The following is a 12,304-nucleotide window of genomic DNA, read 5'->3' on the forward strand; positions in this document are numbered from 1 at the left end:
AGGCCGTTAGCTGCTATCCATTCACTTATACATGACCTCTCTTGTCTGTAAAGGACATACCCCGCTGGGGCAACTTTGCATTGAAGTCACCTCCAATTATACAGGCTGGGTGCTTGCCCGAAAGACATTCTCGATTTCAAATAGCGATTGCTCTAGGTTAGCTATACTTGTGTTTCCCGTCAGATAACAGCTAATTACTACCATCATGTTGGTAACAATGTATGAGAATCCGTTGCCTTGCCCTGTCTTTTTTATTGTTAACTTTTTATCGAGTACTTTTATTGCTGTGTCTAACTTATTATCAAAAATCCAATCTTTACGTTGTTTGATGGCGTTTAAATTAGGTTCGCTAACGAGTAGGATACTGATGTTCATTTCTCTTGCTGTGGCAAGAGCCAAGTCATGTGCTGGTCTACTTCTATTCAAATTGATTTGAGGGGCCCGGATCATGGTTTTGTATTACCTCTGGCGTCTTTTCAGCTTTCCCGCATTTGGTTCTGCCGGTTTGGTGTCCTTTTTCGTTACAATTAAGGCAGAATGGTTTATTTTTGCACGCAATTGCTTTATGTCCACCTTTTCCACACTTCATACACAGGTTCTCTCTATCCGGCCCGGAACAATGTACTTTAGTATGGCCCAATTCCCAACATTTATGGCACTTGCTCTCGCTTTTCCTTTCCACAATCTTACAAGTAGACCAACCAACGTTGACTTTACCTATTTCGACTAGTTTGTACCTATCTTGTTGTTGACGTTACTCTTAGGATCATAAAAGTGCGTAAGTCCCCCCACCGCGGCAAGGTGTAGGTACTTGGGGGGGTAAAATATTAATTTAGTTTAATATATTTACATGTATCTAAATAATAAAATGGTAACTTTTTATAAGTTATTTATTTTTTCCGGGCAGACCTCTGAATAGTAGGTCCACCGCATCGTAGAGAAAAAGTAGCATTATAGGCCCGCACGCGCCTACACCCTACAAGCCAGAAATGCAAGTGAAAATGTTTCTATTTCTGAGCCAAGCGGCTGCACGGTTTCCATGGTAACGTGACGTCAGCCTAGCGGCAGATGTAAATCCCCCCGCCCCGAAGATTATTATCGGAGACCGATGGGAATGAGTTTTTGGTTTTGGGCAGTGGGCAGTTCTCTTCGTCTTCCTTTTGTTCAGGAAATGCGTGACGCCGGCGCATAATTTATGCACTTATGCTAATATTCGGCTACTTCGGCGAGTAATTAACCGTGTAAAGACTGTAAAGTTGTTGTTGTTATATATTGTTGTTTGTTAATGGTTTTCGTTGGTTTAACTTGTTAATTTTTGCCGATTTTTGCTGTTTGTTTTGTTGTTGTGTTTTAAAACTGTTTTGTGTGTGTATGTATGTGTTAAAAAAATAACCCAATTAATGACTTGGTGTGCAATTTATTGGAAACTTCCTTCAGACGGTGGACAGATGAAGATAAGAGGGATTAGTTTATTAGTTTAATCTCAAGGGTGACCAACTGAAACTTTAACCATAAATTGCAAAAAGGAAATAAGAAAAAGTGGTAAATCTTATAATATAAATTTAAGTCTTCCTGGTTCTCTGATTTTAATTGGCTATGTAGTAGTATTGTTTTACAAAAATTATTTTGTTGGTCGGGTTTACTATATATTTCCTAATAAACATGGCATTTGGAATAAAGAAGGGTTCACTGATTTCGTAAATGTAACAAGATCTTTGCAAAAACACGGGGATTCTGCAGAACATTTAAAATGCCAGTTAATGCTAAGAAATAAAAAAAATTAAAATACAATAGCCGATGCTTTAGAAAAAAACGTTAGACTCTATAAGCTTAATTTTAATGAAAAGGTTCGTTTAAATAGGCTTTAATGAATATACTTAATTAATTATGACGATATTACTGATAAGTTTGCATCAATAAAGAACAGAAAAATTGAGCTGATTTACAAAAATTAGTAAGGTTAGTAATATAAAAAAATCAAATTTATTTTCGTTAATATTGCGTAGTAAACATTAATGTAATAATGATTAATGTAATAATTGAATGGCTCCTCGGTTGTAACCAACAATTTTTACCTATGATTACCTATGATTTTTACCAACAATATACCTATGAAAATTACAACCTTATTTCACTAAAATCTCTATTTTGAAAAAATGTCGATTACAACGTTTTTCGGGGAAGCCATTCAATAATTACAGTGTTCACCATAAAGTTGAATCCATATGGACGGGTTTTTTTGGTATTAGAGTTTAAAAAAAACTTTTTGTGGCAATCAATTCCGCTTTAAAAACAACTTAAAATGCACCAAGTCAAAGTTGAAACATAATTTTGTTAGTCACTTTTTTTAAAATAATAATAATTTAACCAATTTTTAAAAATTTCTTTTAAATATTTTGTATTTGACAGCTCCCAGATGTTAGCTGTCAACTTTGGCTTAGTGCATTTTAAGTTGTTTTCAAAGCAGAAGTGATTACCACAAAAAGATTTTTTAAAACTCTAATATAAAAATAACGTCCATATGGATCCAACTTTATGATGGACACTGTATATAATGTTTATTATATTTAATTTATGTAAATTTAATTATATTTTCACTGGAATGCATATATTTTCACTGTAATATGTTTATCGAAAACTGGTTGTACATATCTATTTTTACTTAATGCGTTTTAGCCCAAACTAAAACGAAAATATTATAGGTATTAGTGTATAAATAATAACAAAAAAAATGTTGCCAAAATGGTGAATGCGGCAAAAAATTTTCAAATAATATTTTAAAAAATGTTGACAAAATGGTGAATGCGCCAAAAAAATTTCGCCTGCGGCGCAATTTAATGAATTATCTCTTTACCTAATTTTTTACACACGAGCCGCCACTGACATATACCGGGTGTTTCCCAAAAGGGGCTCACTTCTATAACTTTTTTTATTTATTCAGATAAAAGAACGGGATTTCGTATATTAGTACATATTTGCCATAAATAAGGATTAACTGACATATTCAATTATTGTTTTCGGTCACTTCCTGTTTCACCGGAAATAACTACTACTTTTGATTTTTAAATGACACCTTTCGCATTTTTAGCCCATTTGATAGAAAATGACATTCTGAATAGAATGACATATCATATGTCAATTTTTGGTATTTTCAGTAAAAAAAATTGGCGCCGGGAGGTACGTCTTTTAGTTTCAAAGTAAAGCAATTTTTCCAATTTTGGTCCACGGTTATTTCCCCTATCGGCCACCTGGGGTCGCGTCCGATGGGAGTTTGGAGTTCTCCACACGGATTTTCTTTTTTTTTGTTTTTTTTTTAATAAGTTTTATATATTTTTTTGAGATTTTTTATATTTTTGGGGCTTTTTTTTAAACGTTTAAAATATATCTCCGTACATAAAAGTAAAAACCGCGTTTTGCTAGCTGTTTCTGAGTTATAATTTTTTAAACAATATTTCATATTTTTTTATCTCAAAAACTGCGACTTTGACTGATTTTGATGTTATTACAAATTTTGTTGCAAATATTATTCCTAATCTTAAATTAAAAACCGCGTTTCGCTAGCTACTGTAATTTTGGAGTTACGATTTTTTTAAATTTTTAACCCCCTCCCATACCCCCTTACAAATCTCCCACCCCCACCAAAAACTAATGGTCAGATTCTCGAGTGCCACAGTATTTTTGTGCCAAATTTGGTTAAAATCGGTTTAGCGGTTTTTGAGTTATCGTGTTACAGACAGACAGACAGACACCATGAAAATATTTTGTATTTAGGTCATTTATGACCCAAATAACTCATTTTGAGTGAAATTAAAAAAACTTTTTTTGCCGATCTTAATAGCCTACCAAAAAACAGCATTTTAAATTTCAATTTAGAGTGCCAGGGCCATAAATGTAACGAAAATTTGACTCGAAATACCAAATGTGTGATGGTACCAAATTAATCGTAAGAAATGCTTTTTACAAATATGCTAATGAGCCACTTGCGTTCTATTTGGAAAAATTGAGTTTGATTAAAAATACCATTTGGGCATCTTTAACCGGTCAAGAGGACACGAAAGACATTAGACGATTAAATCTACCGTATAATCGAAAAAAACGTCGTCCAGTTGGCTTAGAAATGGCGAGCGATGACATTCCTTATATAATAATAACCCCTAATGTTTCATATAAAATGGCAGCGATCTTGATTTCATAGCCGTTTTTTTTTTCGATCCTATGATATTTTTCCAAGGCTCCTTTTAGAAATTAGAGTTTTTAACACAGCCATGGCACTCTAGGTTGAAATTTAAAATACTTTTATTATTTTTTAAAGCGGGAATTAGGCAAATGTACTGTCACCATACATTTCACCGTGAAACTAGTCATACACGGTCAAGTTGACCAAGTTCAATCAATCGACATACCAAATTTCATTTAAATCTAACGATTTTTTGATTTGATTCATTGATGATGGTTTCGTAGTGCACGAAACGTCGTCAATATATCATGAAAAGATGAGGCTCTTCGAGCTACCTCTACATTTCGAGTTTCAGCCCCCTATATATTCGTGAAAGCAGCGTTCTCTTGAATGAATATAATTAAAAGTAAAGTAAGAAACCAACTAACACATGAAAACTTAGAGTCGTGTATGAAACTTAAAACAAGTTATGAGCCAAATTTATCCAAACTTTCTAAAACCATGCAAAGGCAAAAGCCAACGCTCCCATTGAATTTGTTTGCTCATTTGTTTGTTTTTGATGTACAAGTTAGTGTTGTAAGTAAATGTTTAATTGTTTTAAATGTTTACTGAAATAATAGGTATTTATATAATGGCATATATTTATTATTTAATTTGTTGTGAAAAACACTATTTATACATATAAATATAATATAATAGTTATTTTTTCTTTTGAATAAACGAAATAGTTATTTTTTCTTCTGTATAATTTGGTATTTTATAATGGTATTTCAATAAAACATGCTTTTAGGTGTATCAACTCCTCAATTGATTTGCGTTTGAATTAAAAAGCGTGTTTTATTAAAATACTAATATTTCAACGATGTTTCACAAGGAACTAACCACACACTCAGTACTAGATATTTTTTCTTATGAATAAACAGATTATATTTTTTTTTATAAATAAGTATATATACACAGGGTGGTCCGAACTGTATTCCGGAAACTTCGGCAACATATTCTGCAGATAAAAATAAATAAAAAAGTTCGTATAAATGTATGTCATAAATAGGGCCCAAGTTACGACGCCGACGGTCCAAGATCGTTACCATTTTTGTAACACTTGGCGACCTTGGCGTGATGCTTCGCGTAACACTAGCTCGTGTGTCGCGGCCTTAAATTTTTACTCCAATCGTGCGTAAAGAAGTTTCACTTCAGAAATATTCCAGTAATCCGGATTCTTTATTGATTTGCAGGTAGCTGTACCGATATGTGCCCAAATTATCCAAGTTCTACTGTATAATTGAAAATAACAAAAAATCGTTTATACGTAACTAAAAATGTTCTACATAAAACATATCCTATAGTATGTATTTATCTCAGAGAACTAAAATTCAATAATATAAAGAGTAACTTAACATGATCAAGTTGATAACTAGTTAATTTCGCTAAAATCGTAAGTAGGTACTCAAAACTGGAAGATATTTTGACGAAACTATCACCACTGATATTAAAATTGAAATGCTCAATGAATTGAGATAGTTAATAACGTCATTAAATCCTATTTAGATTTTCGATACAAATATGCCAACATGTTTACTTACAGAATAAACAAACTGTTTCTTTAATTTGTTAGATTGCAGTGGCGTAAACTCTAACGCAATGTGATATTCCTACATCGCAATAATTTAATAAAAACTGTTTATTATTTCGGTCCGTATCTTTGGTATTGTCAACGTACAGAAAAACAAAATATCTATAAATATCGTTTAACTGTTTTAAATTAAACTTAATTATCTTAGTAATATTATATTTTTAAAGTGTTTATTACATAAGCCAACAACGCCACTGCAGCCGGGGTCACATAAAGATTAACATTAACGATAGGACTTAGTGGCAATAAACAAACCTTTAGTTTCTATAGACCTAATGGACCAATGATCCATCAGATTTAATAACAAGGCTTTAGTGTGGTATAGTGAATGCGGTAAAGTACATTAAATCATTTAAAATGTTAAGGGTAGGAAGTAAGTGTATTGCGAACCCACCAGAAAAAGTATTAAGTCTGCTTAGTAGCTGTAATTGCAAGAGACTATATAGTAATGAGAGTAGTTTACCGAGGCAAGCGGAAGTAGTTGTTATAGGTAAGTTAATGTTATTAAAGTCAAAAAGATAATCAAAGCACAAAATTCTAACTTGAATTGAATGCCGTAAACACTAAATATATAAGATATAAGTACTTAATAATATACGAAATATAAAATTAAGTGCATATATGAAGTACACGTAAAAATGTATCTATAAAATACGTACCTATATAAAATTTCAAATATAGAAACATTTTTGCTACAAACAAAATCTTGAAACAAATTCGTGTTATCTTAAACATAAACAATTTAAGCACAAAGTGCATTTTCTAATTCAATAATTCAATTTCTAAAAATAAATCAATGAGTTAAAAATCGTCTTTAACTTGTTTCTTACATTATACGAAATATTTTTATATACATTTTATATTCCATATCAATTTTATAGATATTTAAATCGGAATGTGTTTCTATCTGCACTTAAATATTTTTAGGTTCTTTTTTTATTTGATAACATTGTTTGTCAGGTACTCGAGATTCTATTAAATAAATAATGCAGTAATAAAAAAAATATATTACTAACGTATTTTTTTTAATATAAATACTTACATCAGACAATTCTCTCTTTTATTTTATTTTTTCCTTCAAAGCCTTTTTTTGACAATTATTATATCTGTCATCTGTGTTTTTACTTGCAATTTTTTGATTTAGACTTTACACCGTATGATGGAAATTTATGGAAAAAAACGGCGTCCAGTTGGCTTGGAAATGACGACCGATGACATTCCCCATATAATTTTACATATAAAATGACAGCGATCTTCATTTCATAGCTATCGCTGACGCCGTTTTTTTTTCGATCATATTGTATTACTTTACATTGTAATATGTAAAACCGTATAATTAACAGACTGGCTGTAAGACTACCGACGTCATAGACAATTGACAAAAGAAAGACTGTTTTACATATAACGGGTGCGTCTGAAAAGTGGCTCACCCCTATAACTTTTTTTATTTTTTCAGATAAAAAAACGAGATTTGGTATGTCAGTATATGACATAAATTAGGGTTGATTGACGTGTTCAATTACTTTTAGTCACTTTCTGCTTCACCGGAAATAACCACAACTTTTGATTTTTAAATGGCACCCTCGTTATATTTTTACTTTACTTTATTTGATAGAAAATGACACTCTGAATAGAATGACATATCATATGTCAACTTTGACATTTTCGTTTACAAAAAATCGTATTTTAAGTATGATCTAGAGTGCCATAGCTGTGTTAAATCACTAATTATTAATCAAGGAGCCTTAAAAATAGATTTGATGACCTCATGTTTTTCGTGTCTTGTCCTGTCCTGTTAAAAGATGCCCAAATCCTTTTTTAATAGTAACTCAATTTTTTCAAACGGAACAAGGGTGGCTCATTAGCATATTCGGAAAAAGCATTTTTTACGAATAATTTGGTACAACACACGCATGTTACAATTTCAAATAAACCATTTGCAAAAATGTCAAAAGTTGATATATGATATGTCATTCTATTCAGAATGTCATTTTCTATCGAATAAAGTAACAAAATACCGAGGGTGTGCCATTTAAAAATCGAAAGTTGTAGTTATTTCCGGTGAAACAGAAAGTGACGAAAAACAATTGAATACATCAATCAATCCTAATTTATGTTATATCATATACCAAATCTAGTTTTGTTATCCGAAAAAAATAAAAAAGTTATAGGGGTTATTATTGTAGTTGTTGAGACGTACCCGGTATATTAACTTGAATGCAGCAGAAAATCGAGGTAAATTTTTCAAGTAAAGCGGTTTTTGATAAATTTATAGAGAATGTACACTTTTTCAATACAGTTTTTCATAAAACATAAATACCGTCCTTATTTTATTAAATTTTATGTGATATTGTTAGTATTGTAGCAGCGTTGCTTTCTCTGTTTGGTTAATGCAGATGTAATTGCTTTGAGTATTTTGATTTAAAATTGAATATTTTACAATTTTTTACAATTATAAAATATGAACGACACCTGAATTTAAGTAAAAAAAATGAAAATGCAAAGATATTGGGTTATTAATTCGACGGCATTTGATATTTAATGACAATTGATATTTAAATTGCGATAAATTTAAAGCAGAAAGAACATTTACCTCCCCTGTCTACATCAATGAATTCTATTTATTTATGCTTAAATAAATCTAACCTTTTGAAGACCATTTCTAAACATCATAAAAATATAGGCATTATTGTAAATATTTGGTAACTTCATACAAATAGTTTTAATAGTAGTAAACATATTTATTCTGTTTTTAAATAGTTAGTTAGATTTATTTAACATATATATTCGTGTGTTTGAATTAGCGCTTTTTATTACTTTATTGTTAAATTTAAGTACCTATACATATAAAAAAAATAAGTTTATGTCCACATCAATTATTTCGATTAGATTAAAATTAATTATTGAAAATTTCGAATATGTATACCGGGTGCGTCTCAAAAGTAACTCACCTCTATAACTTTTTTATTATTTCACATAAAAAAAGGGATTTGGTATAGGTGATAGTACGTCGATCCGTGCTGTAGCTACGGGGCATCCGTAAAGAGGGAAGCGATTAGCCGGCAATTCATGGGCGTGGGGCGCGGTGGGGTAAAAATGGGACATTTTACATATCTTTTTATTTTTTTCCCATTAAAAAAACCTTAAAGTAAATAAAAAAATACTTAAAGTGGGTAAAATTTCACGGGAAATTACATTATATTCACCAAATGTCATAAAAACAAGTATTTCTTTAATAAAAAAAATAAATCTCTGTCTCATTTTTTTCCTGTCGTTGGGGCAAAAATAAGACATACTTGGAAAAAAATGAGACAGGGTGTAAAACGAAGGTTTCCATCATATTATTCGATCTGGGGAAAGACTGATACAGGTAAGTATAAAAATAAGACACACAACATTTTGTGAATTATTAATTTGTACTGTTTTAATTTCAAAAAATGGGAAAAATCTCATAATACTGTTTAACAAAACAAGTCAAAGTAAACTAATAAGTAAATTCTACTTAAAAAATAGAACGTAGGGTAAGTATAATAAAACATTTAGCTAATTAACAGAAAACTTTTGAAAGTCTATCGGAAAAGCAAGCTTTTGGGACATTCTAGCGGTTCCTCCTTGGCAACTAGGGGAGGGTAATTTCATTACAATATCGTCTTTGTCCACATTATAATTTTCAGGCACGGTGGGAAATACAAATTTGTTCACTTGTCGACGCATATACGATACGCAGTACTCACTTCCCTTGATATTTTCTACTAACGCAACGTAATGTACCAGTTTCTTTTTTGTAGCAAACTTTATTAAAACATAGTCTCCGGAATGTATCTCATTTGAGCAGGTGTCAAATTCGTTATCTGAATTGGATTCAACTAGATCAGCTAACGTCATATCATCCACATCACTTTCGTCTTGAAGAATAATGCCTTCGGCTTCACTTTCTGAGGAAGAACTTGGAACTCGATCTATTTTTTGAATATTTTTCTTTTGTACCTTTTTTGTTTGAACTCTACCTTTTTGAATGACTTCTTTTTGTTTAATGCTTTCTAAATATTCAGCACTCGTAAGAACCGCAGAGTTTGAATTAATCTTACGTCTTGTCTTAGTCTCAGGATTTGTTTTATTGATTTTGGCAAGCAAAATTTCTTCGAACGTGGTGGACGATGAAGCTGTGCCCGCGATTGAAATATTTGATGTGGATGCCAAATTAATTTCATTTATTATCTGGTTTTCCTCGGGTTCTGTTATCTTTTCTTCTCCCTCTCTGTGTTTATCTTCTCTATTAGGTTCTTCAACTGTTTCAATTTCAGCCTCTTCGGCATTTAAATTATACATACTACTATTTAGTACAGTATCTCGTTGTGCACATTCGTTATATCTTTTTAGCTTCACTTCATTAAGTCTTTCTTTTGGGTATTTTTCCTTAGAACAGGGATACAGACCAGTAGTTTCAAACGATCGTTTTATGACATCTCGTGAAATTCCCTCATTCCATAGTTCACAGATCATATTTGCAAACTCACATTTGGTGAGCTTCCTTTGGTTTAATCTTTGCCACTCTATAAGTTTTTGATTCCATTTTAATTTTAAAGGTCCAAAACAGCATTTGTCTAATGGTTGCAAAAGGTCAGTCGCATGTGGTGGTAGTTTAAATAAGGTAATGTTATTCTGGATGGCAGCTCTATGGTCCCTGTAGCCAAGTGAGAAACATGCCCGTCCATTATAACAAGAAGGGGTCTTTGCTGGACCATCTTGCAGAACTTTTGAAACCAAGAATTAAAACCGCTGTTGTCATCCATCCCTTGTCGGATACAGCATAGCATGTATTTTCAATGTCTTGCGTTCCTTTCCAAGTGCTCCATAAATTTTGTCCTTGATATATTATTAAGGGCGGCAAGAGATCTCCGTTTGCCGAAATGCAGGCCATTGTTGTAACATTTTCTTTTCCGGAACCTTCGATACTCCGATGAACCCTTTGTACTATCCAAAACAAGTGGATTAGATTAAAAAATAGTTTAAGTATTACAATCCTAACTTACCTATCGCTGAGACACCCTTTACTCTACCGGGATCTAAATTAAAACTAGTTTCGTCTAGATTAAATATATGTGAGGGTTTATCTTGTAATCCCAGTTTCTTAATTGTTTCCCCAAGTTTATCATAAAAGGAATAGATGATAAAGGGGTCACTGGTTGCAGTTCTTCGGCACTTTTCCAACTGTTCCATCTTTTTTTGACTTAGTCCATTCCTTTTGCAGAACGTCCGAAACCAGTCATCTCCGGGTTTTCCATTATTAAAAACGGTTTTTAAATTATTTTCATTGACGTAAGTTTGAACAACACGTTTAATTTCTTCTTTGGATACAGCAAATCCCCATTTAGCCATCACGGTGATCTTTTGGGTTAGATCAGCTTCTTGATCCACTGATAAGGCTTGCTTTCTACCTTGTTTCGACTTATTTTTGTTGTTAAGCGACCTACTAAGCTTGGACTTGTCGATTCTAAATTGTCGTGCTGCCTCTCTTACCCCAAGCTTCCCTTGTTTAACAAGATTTATGGCTTCTTCTAAGTCTTTTGCTGTATATTTTTTTAATTTAGGAACGTATGTTCTAGGCATTTTGAAAACAATTCCAGTTATCCTAGAATAATAATAAGTTACTAGTAGAAAACGCAAATTTTACCTGTCTCATTTTTACTCCAACAGGTGTCTCACATTTACCCCCACACAAGTCTCAATTTTACCCCAGAATAATTTTACGAGCGCTCGGGTCAGGTATCAAAGAAAGACTGTTGCACATGGTTCCAACGCATCACAAGACAAACACAACAATATTCCGACTTTAAACGAGTCGCTCCGACAATTTAGGCTGCCGTGGCGGGAAAAGTTAGCGCCTTTTATTTGAAAGTTTTATGAGTGTTTTTTGTGATTCCTTCAAATACATCATGTTTGATATTTTCTGTGCCATAATTGTTTAAATTTAATATAGGCATGCTCAACTTAAAAGAAGACTTAACGTTTTTACTTAATCAGAGTTTAGAAAAAGATGTTTAATAATAGAAAAAACTCACTGTCTCATTTTTACCTCAAATTTTTACTGTCTCATTTTTGCACCGCCGCACAGTGGAACATATGGCTCTAGAGGACAAAAATGCAAAACTTCCCTTTTATTGTAGGCAATTTATTCAAACTAGGTTTATTTGACACAAATGATGAGTACTCTCAATGTACTAAATGATGATGTTCTTAGTCCCACGTTTATGAAAAAAAATCTTATAAATAATAAAAATGTTGGAGCTGTGTTCCATCTAAGGAAATAATAATTTATAGTATGAAAACGGTGTAAGTATTGAATAAATTCCTGTGATAAAAAAGAATTGGAATAACATTAGAACATGATTCCTACAATATAAACCTAATATAAGATAAAAATATTTTTCTTTAATGAAAAAGAAACATTAATGTTATATTTAATTTAAAAAAAAACTTAAGATACTATAAAT

The 12,304-nt window shown here is 31.9% G+C and overlaps 2 protein-coding genes across 4 annotated transcripts in view; one reads left to right on the plus strand and one right to left on the minus strand.

Annotated features, from left to right (window-relative positions):
• The first annotated feature begins 5,976 nt into the window (after positions 1 to 5,976).
• LOC115885282 (sarcosine dehydrogenase, mitochondrial) overlaps positions 5,977 to 12,304 on the plus strand; it is a 64,928-nt gene continuing 58,600 nt past the window's right edge. Inside the window, exon 1 of one of the 2 annotated variants that reach the window (XM_030904139.1) lies at positions 5,977 to 6,300. In XM_030904139.1, coding sequence (XP_030759999.1) covers positions 6,168 to 6,300 — 133 coding nt within the window. In that variant the 5' untranslated portion in view covers positions 5,977 to 6,167. The remainder of the gene's footprint in view (positions 6,301 to 12,304) is intronic. The other variant, XM_030904140.1, reaches the window with a different exon arrangement.
• Positions 10,802 to 11,914, minus strand: LOC115885284. 2 transcript variants are annotated; one of them, XM_030904143.1, is made up of 2 exons: positions 11,523 to 11,914; positions 10,802 to 11,442 (listed from the first exon to the last, which is right to left on the minus strand). In XM_030904143.1, exon 2 carries the CDS (start codon positions 11,418 to 11,420, stop codon positions 10,827 to 10,829), a length of 594 nt encoding a protein of 197 aa, XP_030760003.1. In that variant the 5' UTR covers positions 11,421 to 11,442; positions 11,523 to 11,914; the 3' UTR covers positions 10,802 to 10,826. The 2 variants fall into 2 exon arrangements, with proteins under 2 accessions (XP_030760003.1, XP_030760002.1); XM_030904142.1 differs by having other exon boundaries at positions 11,500 to 11,914.

Source organism: Sitophilus oryzae, unplaced genomic scaffold (genome assembly GCF_002938485.1).
Source record: "Sitophilus oryzae breed Bouriz unplaced genomic scaffold, Soryzae_2.0 scaffold_379_pilon_pilon, whole genome shotgun sequence".
NCBI lineage: Eukaryota > Metazoa > Arthropoda > Insecta > Coleoptera > Curculionidae > Sitophilus > Sitophilus oryzae.